Source organism: Trematomus bernacchii, unplaced genomic scaffold (assembly GCF_902827165.1).
Source record: "Trematomus bernacchii unplaced genomic scaffold, fTreBer1.1, whole genome shotgun sequence".
NCBI classification, from domain to species: Eukaryota; Metazoa; Chordata; class Actinopteri; order Perciformes; family Nototheniidae; genus Trematomus; species Trematomus bernacchii.
Genome location: NW_022988043.1, coordinates 12,473,054 through 12,490,672, shown reverse-complemented (window position 1 = coordinate 12,490,672; position 17,619 = coordinate 12,473,054). Strand labels below are relative to the sequence as shown.

Genomic DNA, 17,619 nt, shown 5'->3' with positions numbered 1-17,619 from the left:
ATGTGCTGACAGAGTTGTATTGTGTGTGAAATATAGTTTGAATGTTTGTATTTATTTTTATATATTTGTATATGTTACACTATTTCATTTGTTATGTTAAGACAAAAATCACAAAATGGAAATGGAAATGCAAATGAAGTGAAGTCTTCATCATGTTCAACTTGCGGAGTAGTGTGAAGCTAAGAAGGGGGTATCTTGAATTAGATATATTCAGACTAATCCATTTATTTTTGTTAAAACATGTCAAGGCTTCAAACCTGTATTTAAACGTTTGTTATTCCTCACTTTAGCATTTATAAAATGTCCAGAAATCACTTATTAAATCATAATCTAACTTCATATATGTGGTGGAAATTCCACACTTAATCACCTTCTGGTAAGAAAATAACAAATATACAAGCTTAAACCAAACTCGTGTTATTTAATAAAGAGTTATAGCCAGTGTTCGAAATGGGGGGAAGCCAGGGCGAGCTTGGCTCCCCTAAAGAGGGGGGGAGCTCCCCTGAAGGCCGACTTTGAGATAAATAGGGGGAGCCTAAAAAAATCGTGCATATTTGTGTCACACAGATTAGAAATGTTGAGTTTCTGTAAATAAAAGTTCTTGAAATAAATGATAGTCATTGTTCAGTTTGCCACTGCTGTGTTCACTTGCTACTACTGCAAGTCATGTTCATGTTCCTGCTGTTGTGTTTCATGTTGCTGCTGCTTGCCTGCCCCCCCACCACCCCAGCTTCACCCCAGCTTCCACCTGTAGGCTCGGGGGAGAGTTATCTAATCATCACTCAATGTTCTATCTACATCGGTGGAGTGATGAGGCCCGAGCCTAGACGCCAAACTCAAACTATATGCTGCTTCTAATAAACATATTAAGAAACAGGTGAGTTGTCTGACTGAACTGTGAAAATGGTCTGGTATCAGTCTATGGCAGACCCAGTGTGGGTGCGAGAGTTGTTTAAGTCAGTAAAGCTCTGTCAGCAGTCCAGGTCAACGTCATGTGCACTAAGATTCTGGAATAGAAGGAGAGACTCAATAGCTTTAATATGTTAGGAGAGAGGGATTTGTCCCTCAGCTGTGATCACATATCCTAAATAGGTAACTAGTATTAGTCTGAGCCTACTGTCATTTGGATAGATTTGCTTTGTTTATTTAAAAGGGGCCTCAGATGGACTGCAAATACGTAAAATCTTCAAAATACTGTGTTAATGTTGAACCTTCTAGAAGGTGAAGATTCATGAGGCTGTCGCAGAGCGCGCTGTGGAAAACCACAGAATATAACTAGTTCTGATGTTGAATAATTAGTGAGGTTGATGTCATAACTGCTTGTCAGACTATACAACCAGCACAGCCCCTAGTAGACCCCCCCCCCCCCTACACACACCACAACACAGACTATATCACCCTTTGCTGCTAAATACCAACCAACTATGTGCAATATGTGCAATATACATATGCCGTTAATAACTGTGTAATTTATACCTGGCTGCTAAATCCTAAGAACTGTTACAGGATGTGTATTTTGAAAATTATGTAACTTTTTTAATTTATTTTTAATTATATTTTTAATTATATCATAACTTAGTACTTTTTTTTAATGCATGTAACATATGTAACATGTGTAACATTAAGCTGTCTGTGGGTATTTTTCCTGCTGTAACTATGCAAATTTCCCCTCTGTGGGACTAATAAAGGTATTCTGATTCTGATATACATCACCCATTTAGCTGCGCAGCGCTTTTGGGATCCCACCCAACAGGTAGGAAATCAGTAAAGTGCATCTGATGATAAACCAACATCCTCCAATATCCTTTTCGTAATTTCATAAACACATGTGGACAAACTCCATCAAACAGTGATTACTGTAAGGGAGAGAGAAACACAGGAAGGAAGGCAATCCACATTACAGTCCTAAATTGGGTGGGGGGGCAGACAGAAGGGGAAGCGCAGCATGTTAATTACAAACCTTAACATCCATATAATAATTGCCTGACAATGGTCAGGGCGAAACCCTTCTGTCTGAGAACATTTTGTATCCAGGAAACCTACATACATATTGATATCACTGTAAATTCCCATCATAATATACTGGTGACGATTGAACATTTCAAACTAAATAAATGATGCAAATAAAATCCCCTGCACACACACACACACACACACACACACACACACACACACACACACACACACACACACACACACACACACACACACACACACACACACACACACACACACACACACACACACACACACACACACACACACACACACACACACACACACAGTAACACATGGATAAAGTCCATCCCATCTTCAAACATTAATGGGTAAACTTTACAATGAGCCTGTCTCTTCTTATTGGAGCTGCACTGGTGTTGCAGCGATCATTTGAAAGTGTGGTGTGAGGGTTTTCTCTTACACAAGCCTGGATTTCCTGAGCAACGCAACAACACTCCTGACATTTGGAGAGAGCTCCTTCTCTGGTAAAGGATTCAGGTCCAAAGACAAGAAGAACTTTTCCTTTGAAGACTTCATTCCACAGAGAGGATGATAAAGCAGCTGTTGATTGGGATTGTGTGTAGTGCTGCCGTACTGACCTTCGGGATCCTAATTGGCCACTTTGGTATCAATAAGAGCAGCAACTCGGCACCGTCCTGGGTGAAGGATGTGACCAAGGATGTGGACGAGAGCTTCATTGAGAAGTTCTTGTCTGAGGTGGACAACATCCAGATTCAAGAAAACCTTAGGTGAGTTTTTGTTCTATTATCATGGTATACTGTTTAATATTGTCTATTGATGTTGTTCGTTCCACTGATTACAAGATGAGAACAGGGAATAAAAAAGAAGCCATTGTTGTCATTCACATTGAAAAGAGTAATACACATTAGTATGAAGCCATGGAATTCATTTAGCATTTTTCCCTATGGTGTATTAAAGTTTCTCTAGAACAACAGATCACTTGATCCCTTTGTGGTTTACTGAAAAAAAACTTTAAATACCTCATAGCCCTTTCATATTTTAGGCATTTGAATATCCAAAACATCTTCTTTCACGCCTTCTTCTTCCACAGGGAGCTGACCAAAGTGCCCCATATGGCCACCACAGCCGGAGACGAGCAGACGGTGCAGTTCATGCTAAAGAGATGGCAGGACCCCGAAACCGGTCTGGACCAGGCCTGGAGGGAGGAGTACATGGTTTACCTGTCCTTCCCCGACCCCAAGAACCCAAACAAGGTCACTGTAGGTGAGTCAACAGGCTGTCAAATATGTTTAAACTAAAGAGGGGACAGACACACTACAGCCCTCCATTCAGGGTTCAAGATGCATTATCAGGTAGCTGTTCTATAACTCTGAGTAAACAGAAACTCTTCAAATGGCAAGTTGATATATGAGATGCAGTGAATCACTCAGCTTTACAGTTGTGCCATATGATTCAATGCAGTTAAATCTGCCGTAAAACCAGATTAAATTTTTTTTTATAATATATAAACAGTGTATCTGCAGAATTACCCTAGGGAAGAACATTTATGAAAAAGCCAGCTGAAAATTATTCAATTACTCTTTTTTTATTTGTCCTATCATGCTTTCAAACAAAAAAACTTTTTTTGTTTGTACTACATTCCATACTCAGTCAAATTTAAAAGAAAACTGGAACCAATCTAAAAAGGTCAACATTAAACTACATTACAAATGCATTTGTGTGATGTCTTTGCCCCGCTGACTTGAACTAACTGTACTAGCAGACCATTCACAATGAGCTGTTCATTTCAGTGAGCCCGTCGGAGACTGTGCTGTACGCTGCCAGAGAAAAGGAGAAGAGTTATACCCCTGACCAAGATGACCCTGAGGTGGTTCAGCCATATGCTGCGTACTCCCCTGCTGGACACCCGAAGGTAAAAGACTCTCTTCAGATCTCTTAAATCTCCTTCAGTATGCTTTATTCCCAGCGGCTTTTTCATTATAAACGTTTCTTTTGTTTGCACCAGCAGCATCTGACCAAGGCCCTGCATGGAGGCCTCTAATGTCACATACAGTTTCACTTACAAACACTCTAAACGATTCAAAAAGTTGTAGATGTATTGTTTTTATGCCCAAACAGAAACCTCCTAAAATGAATGTATTAATGGGCTGAGGCAAACAGTCCCCAATATGTTCCCCATGTTGCCTTAGGACGTGGTGTAAAGTACTTTTTGTTTAAAGCGCTGCACATATATTTCCTTCCTACGGTCAGGAAAGTAATTTCCTCTGTAAATGGAATTTTACACCAAATGATGATCTCCCCTCCTTAAGTAATGTATGTATTAGCAAAAACAAAAGAAGGCTTATCAACAAGAATACGTTCACATCATTTGTCTTTGTAACTAAATCTGTATGTATGATGTTGAGTGAGTTAACAAAGCAAGAAAAGCCCATCTGTTAAGAGTAAAGAAACGTATTCATCTGCGACCATCCCGGTAAGAAGAAGCCATAATCAGGCAGGTGACATTGAGAAGCATAAAATAAAGGCTTTTGTTAGATATACAAGCATACAGGAATAAATACGCATCTTAATATATGTATACGTTTAAATGTATAAGATATTATTATATACTCTTAACAGATGGGCTATTCTTGCATCACTGTGTTTTTTATTGGCTTTTTTGTAATTGTTCTGATGTTTACAGGGTAAACTGGTGTACGCCAACCAGGGGAAACCCAGTGACTACCACCTGTTGAACACTACGGTTGACCTTCGAGGAACCATCGCGATCACCAGATATGGCGGAGCAGGAAGAGCTGACAAAGTGAGTGACCTATTATACTGTTTGTGTTTGTTTCCATTATCTTTCATGAGATAAGCAGAGACAATCTGTCCACGGGAGACAAACCCTGTGTTGGGAAAAGTGATAGTTACAAGCTATAAGCGTTGAGTCACATTTATAATTTATACTTTTTAATATCTTAAGTGTACTGCAATTTACAACTTAGGAGGAGCCTGGGATCTAACAATTGAATTGCCAAAATGTAAGTCGTAATTGCTGTGCATCTGAAATTGTATTCTTCATATGAATCAATATAGTCAGTACTTGTTATCTTTTAATGACACTTTTTATCATTATAGTAGAGGTTGTGGACATTTACAGTCCAACCAATTTAATTAAAATAGCTTTCCTTATTGGAGAAGTGCAGACTTTATTACAACAATGTCACTGTCAGAACTAATCAACTAAAACATAGATTTTGAAAAACGCTTTAAAAAATCATGTCATCAAGATTCAACATTATTTCTGTATAACTCAACATGAAATATCAACAGATTCTTTGTGTAAAATCATGAAAGTATGCAATGTAAGATTTTCCGCCCAGGTTTTAACTAACGTTCTCCTCAACAGCTAGTTTCTTATGTTAGCGAGGGAAAACTCATTTTTACATATAATATTAATATAACATTTGTCCTCCGACAATTTGTATTTTATTTGTAAACTAACTAAGACTCATGCACTCTCTAATAGTTATACTACTATTTTGATACTTTAAAGGTAGGGTAGGTAAGTTTGAGAAACCGGCTCGAGATACACTTTTTGTTATATTCCATGGAATGCTCTTAACATCCCGATAGCAATGAATATCTTAAAGGGGACCTATCATGCAAAATGCACCTTTGTACATCTTTTATACATGAATATGTGTCCCCGGTGTGTCAGGGAACTCACCAAGTGTCAGAGAACACAACCCTCTCTCTTTTCCTCCATACCCAAATCTCTAAAAACAGGGCTGCAACGGAGCTGATACAGACTGATACAGATTTGAAATTGTTCTGACGTCAGAAACAGGGAGCTCCGCCTATATGGGCAACTCTCCACCTATCAGGGGAATGAGAGGTTGCCGTGGCATGGTAACAGCATGGTAACAGCATGGTAACAGCATGGTAACATGACGCTCGTGCCTCGCCCCCCTCCTTTGCAGGGGGGCGTGGTCAGCTGCAGCTCATTTGCCACAGAATCAGCCCTTGCAAAAACAGGGCTGGAATACAGCAAATGAGGCATGGCTAAAATGCATGATCTGTTTGGTATTTTGAAAAAAAAACTTCACAGACATGTTTTATATAGGTATGGCCCTACAATATATTATTCAAATATAGCATGATAGGTCCACTTTAAAGGGGACCTATCATGCAAAATGCACTTTTGTACGTCTTTTATACATGAATATGTGTCCCCGGTGTTCCAGGGAACTCACCAAGTGTCAGAAAACACAACCCTCTCTATTTTCCTCCATACCCAAATCTCTAAAAAAAGGGGCTGCAACGGATCTGATAAAAACTGATCCAGATTTGACGTCACAGAAGTGGCGCTACGGCTATTGGGCCAACTCTCCACCTATCAGGGGAATGTGGGGTTGGGCCACGGCTGGCCATTGCCGCTCGAAAGTGCTGGAGACGCTGTAGTACATATGCCAGGCCTGTAAGTGGCGCTGTAGTCTGCCACAAAAGCAGCGAAGAAGACTTCCCACCCATAGTTACCATGGTTACCCTTCTGTTTATTCTCCGCTGTGGCTTTTTTTTCTCCCGCCCCGAGGCAAGCGTTTGCTCCCGCTGCTTTAATTCAATGCAATCCCTCCCCGTCGAGGCAAGCACTGTAATTCTCTCCGGTTAGTCCACCAGCAGATGACAAACACCCACCTCTCCGCCTCTTCCAAGGAACGAGGGGACCGTGCGGCAGAGTTTCAGTTTCAGTTTCTTTCGCCGATCAAGATGTCCGTTAAAGTTTAAATCTTCCGGACAAAATTAGAAAAGTGCCGGTCAAAGGTCTTCTTTGTTATTTATTGAGCTTTAAAACAAATGAATAACGACTCTATAGGCCTATAATAATATAATAAAACACGGAGGACGGAGATCTTTTTTTCTCCCCCTCTTGACTTGATCAGAGCACGGCTCCCCTCTCCTGCAGGGGGGCGTGGTCAGCTGCAGCTCACAGAATCAGCCCCGTAGACAGCAAACAGCACTAGAGCGAAATGAGGCATGGCTAAGGCCCCGGCTCCACGAGGACGAAAACGGGTTGAATCCGCATATTTCTCATGCGTATAGCCCTCTAAGCTCGACGACGCCGTAAGGGAAACGTAGAAACAGACCCCGCAAACGACAACGGGTCCAAAGGTGGATGGATCTGGGAACGGAGCGCTCTGGGGGGTCCAACGGGGCCGTGGAGTCGCCTATACGGTCATTCGTTTTCATAGCCCCGCCTCTCCCCCGCAGGGTTGCTATCGTGCTCCAGTCGCTACTGACCATGCTACAGTTCTTTGTGCAACATCTACAGGAGCTCCTCCTTGAATTCAGATTATTTATCTTTATCTCGATATGGACATAAACGCGAGTGAAGTCTAATCTGACAGGACGGAGACACGCAGCTCCTGCCGCTGTGATGCAGCGGGAGCAAAACACACACTTCAAGTCAGATCATCACCCTTAGCTATTTTAATTACCTCTCAAACTACCTAAACTAGTTATAAATATGTTCATTTTTACTGTCGGGTCACTCATTACAGGATCAGCTGCTGCATGAGACAGACACTGACGCTGTGAGAAGAGAGGAAAAAGAGACAGGCTCTGTGTATTTGATGATTATATATCATTATATCGTCGTTATTCATTTGTTTTAAAGCTCAATAAATAACAATGAAGACCTTTGACCGGCACTTTTATAATTTTGTCCGGAAGATTTAAACTTTAACACACGCTGACCGGCGAAAAACTCTGCCCGGTTCTGTCGGCCCCCACCGCGGAGAATACACAGAAGTGCAGCCATGACAACCATTCTTCTTCGCTGCTTTTGTGGAGGAAGTTGCTGCTTTTGTGGAGGAAGTTACAGCGCCACGTACAGGTTCGGCATATGTACTGCAACTTTTCCAGCGTTTGGATGTAAACGGAGCCGTCTCGTGGAGCTTGACACAATCCGGTGTATATTGCGTGGGGACGGAAGGTTTTTTGCGGTTGCATTTGCGTTACTCCGATGCGTTTTGCCGTATTTGTCCTCGTGGAGCCGGGGCCTAAAATGCATGATCTGTTTGGTATTTTGAAAACAGAAACGTATAAATATACCTTATATAGGTATGGCCCTACAATATATCATTTAAATATAGCATGATAGGTCCACTTTAACACATACAGAGGGTAAATTCAAAGTAGTACATTCACTGACATGAATGACATGGATATGGCACCACCTTGTGTCATGTTTACAATGCAGATTATTGACATTAGGTCTGGCAATACAGTCAATCATTATCCTGGTGATTATTTCGCAGATAAACCTAGTAACCCCGCCCCCTTTTAAAAAAACGGCTATTTTGAACGGCTATTTTGAACGGCTCTTTGAAAGGAACGGAGCCATAAGATCCGGCTCCCTTCAAAGAGCCATAATTCCCATCACTAATCTTAAATGCTTTGACAAAAAATCCATAAAAAAAATTCATCTGTGGAAGCCGTAGTACTGTAAAAAGCACGACCAATCATTTTAGCCGACCCGGCTAAAATAACTGGATGGCCTACCTGCCTGTCAGCCTTCCATCTGTGCACAAACTTATCTCGTGCCCTCATTGGTCATGTGCTAGAGATGGGCGAGTCCTGATTCATCCGGATCATTAACCCGGATCCTAGAAATGAGCTGGTCATGACGAGTCTCCCCTCTCCATTAACCCGAGTCCTTGAGTCCCACACTTGGTGTGACGTACAAATTAAAACTATAAATTGCGTCACTCGCTACTCTCTTTATAACATGTAAAATCACATTACAATGTACCCCAAGTCCATCTACCTACCCTTTAGCAAGTATACAGTCACAGGATAGCTGCCAGAAGTGATCGTTTGGCTCAGGGGAGGGGACGCGGATCAGTGAAACTTCCTGCAGACTCGTGGGGACTCAGAGGAGCCGACGGCTCCAACAGCAGACTCGCAGATTCGCAGATTCGCAAATCCTGACTCGCTGCAACACACAGCGGATCAGACTCGTGCGGACTCTGAGCCGTAACCGTATAGCAGCAGATCCAGAGATCCAGCAGACTCGTCGTCATGCACGAGTCCACACAGCAGACTCGGATTCGCAGATTCGCAAATCCTGACTCGCTGCAACACACAGCGGATCAGACTCGTGCGGACTCGGAGCCGTAACCATATAGCAGCAGATCCAGAGATCCAGCAGACTCGTCCGTCATGCACGAGTCCACAGCAGACTCGGATTCGCAAATCCTGACTCACTGTGTGTGCAACACACAGCAGTGCGGACTCGTGCGGACTCGGAGCCGTATATAGCAGCAGATCCAGAGATCCAGCAGACTCGTCCTCATGCACGAGTCAACAGCAGACTCAGATTTGCCAAATCGCAAAATAACCCTTTTTTTTGTGATCAACATTTTTTATTAAAGCAAAATACACTGTGTAGCGGAGGTTAATATAACGTCAGTTTAATAGATAGATAGATAGATAGTACTTTATTGATCCCAAATTGGGAAATTGTTGTTGTTACAGCAGCATAAGGCATTTTACAATAAAACAAAACTACAAAATATACAAGAATAGAAATAAAAATAAAATAAAATATAAAATATAAAATATACATGTCGAAATAGAAAATATACATGCAGATATTATATATATATATATATATATATACAAATATATATATATATATATTCAAAATATATGGAATAATAATATGCTCGTGAAATGCAACAACTTTTCGGTTTCACCAATAGGATTTCTACGGTCTTGGTCATGCTGACTCATATGACTCATATGACTCAAATGACTCGTATGATCCGGATCTCTTCAATGACTGACTCAGAAGACCCTGAGTCCGTAAAATGATCCGGATTTGCCATCTCTATCATGTGCGCGTTCGTGTGTGTTGGAGGAGGGGCTCTGTAAGGAAGTGGCAGATTTTTTCCGGTTGTGTATTTTTAAATTCTAGCTCACTCGAGCTGGTTTCTCCAAAATTACCTACCCCACCTTTAATGTACTACATTGCCTAGTTGTAAACGCCTGTTAAAATAATTTAAATAAAAGTATAAATCCGTTTTTTGTGTAATTAAAATATCATTTGTGTCTCATCCAGGCCATTAATGGAGCACCATACGGAGTGATCGGGGTTCTTGTGTACACAGACCCTTTGGACATCAATGATGGTGTCATGTCAGACCTCAATGAGACATATCCTCACTCCTGGTACCTGCCGCCGTCCGGTGTGGAGAGAGGCTCCTTTAACACCCACTATGGAGACCTGCTCACTCCCTACCTGGCTGCCAAAGGTAACCTGTGACTTGTCTTTTTATTGTGTGTTTACTACTGTGCACTTTGGCTTCAATGCAATCTGAGGAAGGACCTTTGCAACACACAGCTTATATAAAGATAAAACCAGGGCATTTTAATCCTTTTCATTTTAATGTTTAACTTGTTTTAACTTATTTTTTAGATGAAACCTACAGAATCCCTGTCGAGGACATCACAGGGGTCCCTCCCATTCCTATTCAACCAATCGGATTTGAGGATGCCTACAAGCTAATCTGGTTTGCAATGGCTTTTTATATGTATGCAGTCTATGGATGAAAAATTTAAAATAATACATTACATCTGTTTTTCGGGTTATTTCAGTGAGCTGGACGGAGAAGCAGCTCCAGCTCTATGGCAGGGATCATTCAACTGTACCTACAACTTTGGCGGTCCAGGGTTCAAACTGACATCTGCTTTCAACAACAGGTATTAACTGTAATACAAATTAACTTAAAAAAGTAGGAAAAAAACAAGGTGAATACACTAAAAATGAGGCCAAAGGACATGTGCCAGAGGGAGTCAAGACAAAACAAATCATGAAATCAGCTAAATAGATTAGGAATAAAACAGTATAAATACAAAAAGTGTATCAAACATTTCAAAAAGCACTCACCAACAGTTTAATACTGGGACATCTATTTGTCTCCTTTCCTTGTCGCTCCATACTTCTGACTTTGACCCTCTTCTCCAGTGATGTGAAACTGGACATCTTCAACCGTGAAGAGTTGAAGAACTCCTCCAATGTGATGGGGGTCATCAGAGGGAGTGTGGAGCCAGGTGAGACTGGTGACCCAAGTCAATAATCAGCCATTCACTACCATCTGTTTTCAGCTTGAATCACTCTGCTCTGTTTGTGTGTTTGTGTCCGCAGACAGGTATGTGATCTATGGGAACCACAGGGACAGCTGGGTCCACGGTGCCATCGATCCCAGCAGCGGGACGTCCGTCATGCTGGAATTAACCAGAGTGCTGGGCAAGATGGTCAAGCAGGGTGAGGACAGTAGAAGCTGAATTAGTTATTTTTGTTTAATGTGCCTGATAAAGAGTTCATCTCTGTTTTTCTCTGTTAAAGGCAAATGGAGGCCTCGCAGGTCCATTATTTTTGGAAGCTGGGGAGCGGAGGAGTTTGGCCTTATTGGGTCTGCAGAATACACAGAGGTGGGTAATGCAATTATTCCTCCACTCTTCATGCATTCATAAGCAATCATACACTCTGTTGCTTAATTCAATACATTTAGGAGTTTTGCTGATACTGACCATTAGCTTATTGTTGCAAATGTTGGTCATTTCCTGAGTAGATTACAACATTACTTGTCATAACATTGATTTGTTTGTTTGTTTGTAAACTGACTAACAGTAACAAATATGACCTTGGTCTTGTTTTTTTCCCAGCAATACTTCACCAAGCTCAGTGAAAGAACCGTTGCGTACATCAATGTGGATATAGCTGTTTTTGGTAAGAAGCTTTTGCTGCATTACCTGTCAAAACCAGATACCCTGTCTTGGAGTAATCTCACTTGGTCAACCTGGACAGCCGAAATTATTGGAAATGAAAGATTTTGCTTGGTTGATTATTGATTTTCAGCCTTTAGATGTTTTTTGGAATGTTCTAGAAACCATCCAGTTGACAGACATGAATTATTTGGTGGTACATAATGTTAAATGCATAAAAAACATCTCCTAGAGGTGGGCTGAAGATCGGAAGGTTGTGAGTTCAAATCCCGCCAGGAACACCACCACTAGTGTGCCCTTGAGTAAGGCACTTAGTCCTCAGTTACTCCAGGGAGAATGTCCCTGTAATTGGTAATTGTAAGTCGCTTTGGATAAAAGCGTCAGCTAAATGAAATGTAATGTAATGTACTGTAAATTGTGTTGTGGGTTGTTGATGCGTAGGTTAATAGTGATACTGATCTAAACCACTCATCTTCCATTCCTTAGCAAACGCCACTCTGAGGGCTTCTGGGATGCCATCACTACAGAACGTCATCTTTAAAGCTTCAAAACAGGTAAGCTTTCTCTCCAGCATTTTACCTTTGGCTAAACCCTCGTCAATAATCCGACAGGAATGTGACACCTGAAAGCCTGTCTGCTCTCTAGGTGGATGCCCCTGGGCTGGACTCCACATCTGTGTATGACAACTGGATTCAATATGCCAACAGGACAAGTCCGACCCACGGACTCATTCCCAAGTAATGAACTATAGAGTTTCTTTACTTTTCCCGGATTTTGCATTGTATTCTGGGAGAAGACTTGTCTACATGCAAGGTTTTTTATCCATTGTTGTTAGACATGAAACTTCATCCATAATCTGTGGTGGATGGGTTTTTGTTCAAATTGAAACAATAGGATTGGCTAGAAAACTGTTTACATCCTGAATCAAAGTGATTGATAAATGTGAACACACCTTGAAAAGACCCTTAACAAATCAGTTAATTGAAAATGCATATTTTCCATACAGTCTGTAGTTTATTATCCGTGCCTTGAGTTGATTTGCATCATATACGTGTTGAAATTAAATGATACTATGTGTTTTCACAGAAAGCTAAAGTCTTGCATGCACTCCCTTCCTTAAACAGGGTGGGATACCTGTCAGGAGCAGGGAGTGATTACGCTGCCTTTGTCCACTACCTGGGAATCACTTCCATGGACATATCATACACATATGACAGGGTATGAAAGACTTGCTGCATATGTCTTACTGTAATATGGATGTCTTCCCTTCTTCCTACTAACTCAATCTTAAATGTATTGGACATTGCTTTCTTGGTGCACTTTTTTAAGAAAATAAATAATTTTGGTGTTCAAATGTTTTAGAAGAAGTCAGAATTAGACTGAACTCAAGTAATGTAATGTATATCATGTTGATATTTTTCTTTGTACAGAGTAAAACAAATGCTCGGATTTACCCTGCGTATCACACAGCATACGACACTTTTGACTACGCTTCAAAGTTCATTGATCCCGGTGAGCAATGAGATCTCATGTATTCACATTTTTCTATAATGGTCCTGCAGATTATACTTTATTCTGTGGTAAATGTTTCAAAAAAATATATACGTTTAACAAAAAAGTCTTACATTTCCCAGCCATGTCTCCATCTTCTGTTGTTCAATTTGACAACTTCAAAGGATGTCCAAACTATTTATTGTGTAAATCCTCTCATCCCTCTCAGGGTTCGTCAGTCACCAGGCTATTGCCAGGACAGCAGGAAACGTCCTGATCCGATTGGCTGACAGCCTGGTGTTGCCATTAAACTGCAGTGACTACGCTGAGACTCTGGAAGACTACCTGAACACAGCCGTGACTCTGTATGAGCAGCAACTGCAAAACAGGCATATCTCCATGGGTGAGCACAGATTTCAGTGATGCTGGGGAATATTGCCGTAAAATAAATATTGTATGGGTAAAATAATTTCATCTGGGATTCATATCTCACCATGACAAGTTTGTGTCAAATGTGGATGTTTTTATAGTTTGGCAGCTGCAATAATCACTTGAATTACTTCAACTGCAAGACCTGAGATAGACAATGTTTCTCATTGGTATTTGCGTTTTTAAACTGCTCTGAGGAACCTGAAGATATAAAAAACTGTGTTCAGGTTGCCCTTTTGAAACAACAGGGGACACTCCAACAGCAGGAGTCAGCGCCTCTTTCTCTTATTCACAGAAGAGTATGAAGGGTGAAAGCTTTGACGGAGGCTTCATAGCTGATTTGTGTTTTGTTTCAGAACCAATTAAACGTGCAGTGGCCAGTTTCCGCAATGCAGCTACTCATTTGGACCAGGTGATTCGCTCTTCAGACCTGGCAAATGAAACGTAAGAACACAAACATACGTCATAATTGTCACATCGTCATATTATTATCTCCTCTGCTAAATGAGCCACCTCTCTCTGTCTCTCTGCTTCAGACCACTGAAGGTCAGAAGGATCAATGACCAGCTCATGCTGCTGGACCGAGCTTTCTTGGACCCTCTGGCCTTCCCGGATAAATATGCATTCAGGTGAGATGATGTGTCACCCAGGGAAATAAAGCTAGCAGCGTGGCTTGAGGGCAGTCCTATTCTGAAATATCCAAACTCTAATAGGGATTGACATGAAATTGCGTACAGGCCTTTTCTTGAGCCGTTCTCTTTTCCTCTAGCACCACCATGAGGTTTACATTGGTGGATTTGAGTCAAATGTCTCAACAATTAGATAGATCTGTTAAATTAATAAGCTAAATATAATGACGTCATTATTGTAAGCATTCTGAAATGGCCTGCCTTGAGTCATTTTTTACACATACTGCATTTTCAAGGGTTCCCAGAGCTCAGTTTCTTAGCTTTTAAAATATATTTTGACCTTGTTCCTCTCTGTGACTTCCCCTTACACTCATATCCGGACGCCATGTTAGGGGTAACATCAGTGATATCCTGCTTCTTTGTAATTTTGCTATATCATTTTATGATTGTGGTATTTTATAACACTCTTTATAACCCTGTATGTCATGCAGGCATGTTATCTGGGCCTCTAGTAGTGCCGGAAAGCCAACCTTCCCCGGTCTTGCCGATGCCTACGCAAAAGCTGAGTCATTGGTGGAGTCCAGCGCCTGGGGCAAAGTGCACTACCACCTGTCCGTCCTGAGTCAGGCCATCGAGGGCGCTGCTCACACACTGGAAGACGTCATATAGAAGGAGAGCAGAGAGGAGGGAGGAACTGCACACACTCAGGGATTCTTTTCTTTTAAAGACAGTGACCTGCAGCCAATGAGCACTGATCAGCTCGGCCACGATGAGACTATTTATAGATGATATAAGTCTGCTCTACCAACAATGACATGAATGATGTCTTATTTCCATATTCTATGTTTACAATATTTCAATATAATTCATTTTATTTTTTAAAAACCACTTCATTGAAGATGAACCACTTTTAATACGCTTGTATTTTGTTTTGTGTACACCAACTATTAAAATGAACATGCACTTACATAAGGGGTACTTAAAGTCTCTGCATTGTGTAAACAACAATAAGAAGAACAATAATGAAGAAAAGGTGAATTAAGTCATTTCCAAATTAATGCTGGCATTCCATCTACATTTCTAAAATGGTGATATATAATATAAACAGCTACGTAATAGAAGAATATTTTCAGAAAGGTTTTTTGTTTTGCAAACATATTTTTTTCATAATTACCATTTTATTGTCTTGTCAAAGTCAGACGTTTGTATTTTTTTTATCTCAAAGATCCAAAACAGCACATTTCTGCTTGAGCAAGAATGAGTCACACACAGTGAGGGATGATGACTTGCTTATTCTTCAGACATTTGCGTCATCTATGTGTGCCAAAAATATTGAATCTGACAGGAGCATCAAACAGCCAAGCCCTGAGTCACCGGACTGTCTGGGAAAAGGGGAAGAGACAGACACTGCAGAGCCATTATTAACTTTAAAAGGACTGGGTTAATGATCCAGAAGATGGAAAGTTTAAAAAAGAACAATCCCAAATCAATGTTGCAAAAAAAAGTATAATTGTATACCTTAGGAGGATCAGTCTAAAAATGTTTTACAGACTGCGCCTCATTGAAAATTGGCAGGTACTGAATGGGCCACAATTGCAGCCTTCTTCCCTTCTGCAGGCCTGTATGGGGAGCTGCAATAGTGTCTACTGCCACAAGGGGTCAGACAATGATGTCAATTAAAACCATTCAATGGGCATAGTCAGCATTGGGGATATGCAGTAAGTATCATTGTCACATAACCTTAGTGACTATTATGTCTACACATTCTTCCAAATCAAACATCTAGAAAATAAAATCAATCTCTCAGATAATGCTGCCAAAAATGCTGTAGTATGGATAACAGTTAATGAAGAAGTGTAAGGAAAGGGGGGACATCTACAGAGGTACATAGGAAAGAAAGATAGCATGAAAACTGTTCTCTGATTTAAAGGATTCTTCTCTACTTTTTTCCTGTTCAGGCTCTCCTGTAAACACAGGACTCAGGGACTGCTGGTTTTATTCAGCCTCCTCCCATCTGGTTAAACTTTGCACTGTTGTTAGTCACACCCATCTGAGTCCTTTGAGCCACTGCCGAAACACAACTTGGACGTAGCACTGGTGTGCAATACATGATGATGTGTGTCTGTGTAGGTTGGTGGATGAGGGAGGAGGGTGGGTTCATGCATTTTCAACCTGTATTCTCCTGATAAGATTGGCCTCTTTGGATCTTGGTTATTCTTAAAGTTAAAACAGTGTTAGGACCAAATGCATTTAGCTGCAAATAAGCAGCATTGTAGGCTTTAAAATATCACAGCCACAAAAGAAACAGAACTCAGCTCTAGAGACAAGCTGCAGGTGTATCAGTCACAAAGCACCATGTTTTTTTGCCATGTCAAACAAAAAGCAACAAAATATATCAGTTAAAAGTAAATCGCAAATATATGAAGAACATATGCAGTAAATATCAGTTGACTAGCAGCCTGGTAGAAATTGTGTAAAACAGTATTTGAAGGTATTTTCTACTAGTTTGTGTTTAAATTATATTGTCTACCACTGTTTCTTAAAAAAACTATATTTGTTGGATATTAAAAAACCTACGCAATTACCACATACTGTAAGTGTACTCTTTGTCAAACTTCAGGATCAGACCAGAATACAAAAATGTAAATCTTGCATTAGGCACACTCATGGCGAATCGTACGTAGCAGTAATGACTGGCAGTTTTGTTGTCGAGATATATATAGAAGTTCCTCTGTTTCTTTACTATGGGTAATATTGACAGAGGATGGTTTCTATTTTCAGCAATGGCATCCTTGACATTCACAGTTTGACAGTAATATTTTGCAGAACTGCCCAGAACAACCAGAGTCTGTTCATATCCACTGAGCAGTTTCAGTGGTGCAGCAGAAGCCGGGGGAGGAAGCACTTTATGGTTACAGGTTCCTCTCATGCTGGTTTGTAAACAATCTGCATGAATGGAAATTGAGCTATCTCTGTTTGCATCTGCTTCCATTCTTCTGTGTTATATTCCATGTGGTATCAGAGTCCTGGGTATATTTTTAGTGATAAACATTTGTATCAAATATGTTTCACCTTTGCCTCAAGTTTGGGTAGAAATACAATCGCCAAGTATTTTTTACTTGAATATTCTTTTGAAAAGGATGCTAACTTTTTAAGTGTTATTCCATCAATTGTACATGTGAAGTTTAGTTAACTCATTAACTTAGCCTGTGAAAACGTATAATATTAATTGGGGAACGGGAGAAGCTTTGTCATGTTGAAGAAATTGAGACTTTTAATAACAGAAGGGCTGCATGGCAAACTGGGGGTGTAGAGT

General features: G+C 40.7%; 1 protein-coding gene across 1 annotated transcript; it reads left to right on the top strand.

Moving 5' to 3' along the window:
- The first annotated feature begins 2,328 nt into the window (after positions 1 to 2,328).
- naaladl1 (N-acetylated alpha-linked acidic dipeptidase like 1) lies at positions 2,329 to 15,348 on the top strand. The gene is made up of 19 exons (XM_034117555.1): positions 2,329 to 2,747; positions 3,071 to 3,243; positions 3,771 to 3,892; positions 4,664 to 4,783; positions 10,088 to 10,280; positions 10,445 to 10,538; positions 10,624 to 10,728; positions 10,994 to 11,079; positions 11,174 to 11,293; positions 11,375 to 11,460; positions 11,695 to 11,758; positions 12,241 to 12,308; positions 12,400 to 12,491; positions 12,879 to 12,972; positions 13,185 to 13,266; positions 13,475 to 13,648; positions 14,031 to 14,118; positions 14,211 to 14,303; positions 14,795 to 15,348. Exons 1-19 carry the CDS (start codon positions 2,548 to 2,550, stop codon positions 14,970 to 14,972), a joined length of 2,232 nt encoding a protein of 743 aa, XP_033973446.1. The 5' UTR covers positions 2,329 to 2,547; the 3' UTR covers positions 14,973 to 15,348.
- Positions 15,349 to 17,619: the final 2,271 nt, after the last annotated feature.

Excerpts from the sequence above, each read along its gene's own strand:
- naaladl1 (XM_034117555.1), top strand. The coding sequence starts at position 2,548 with ATGATAAAGCAGCTGTTGATTGGGATTGTGTGTAGTGCTGCCGTACTG. Across the intron at positions 2,748-3,070 it reads CAGATTCAAGAAAACCTTAG|GGAGCTGACCAAAGTGCCCC; the intron begins GTGAGTTTTTGT and ends CTTCTTCCACAG. Across the intron at positions 12,973-13,184 it reads TATCATACACATATGACAGG|AGTAAAACAAATGCTCGGAT; the intron begins GTATGAAAGACT and ends TTCTTTGTACAG.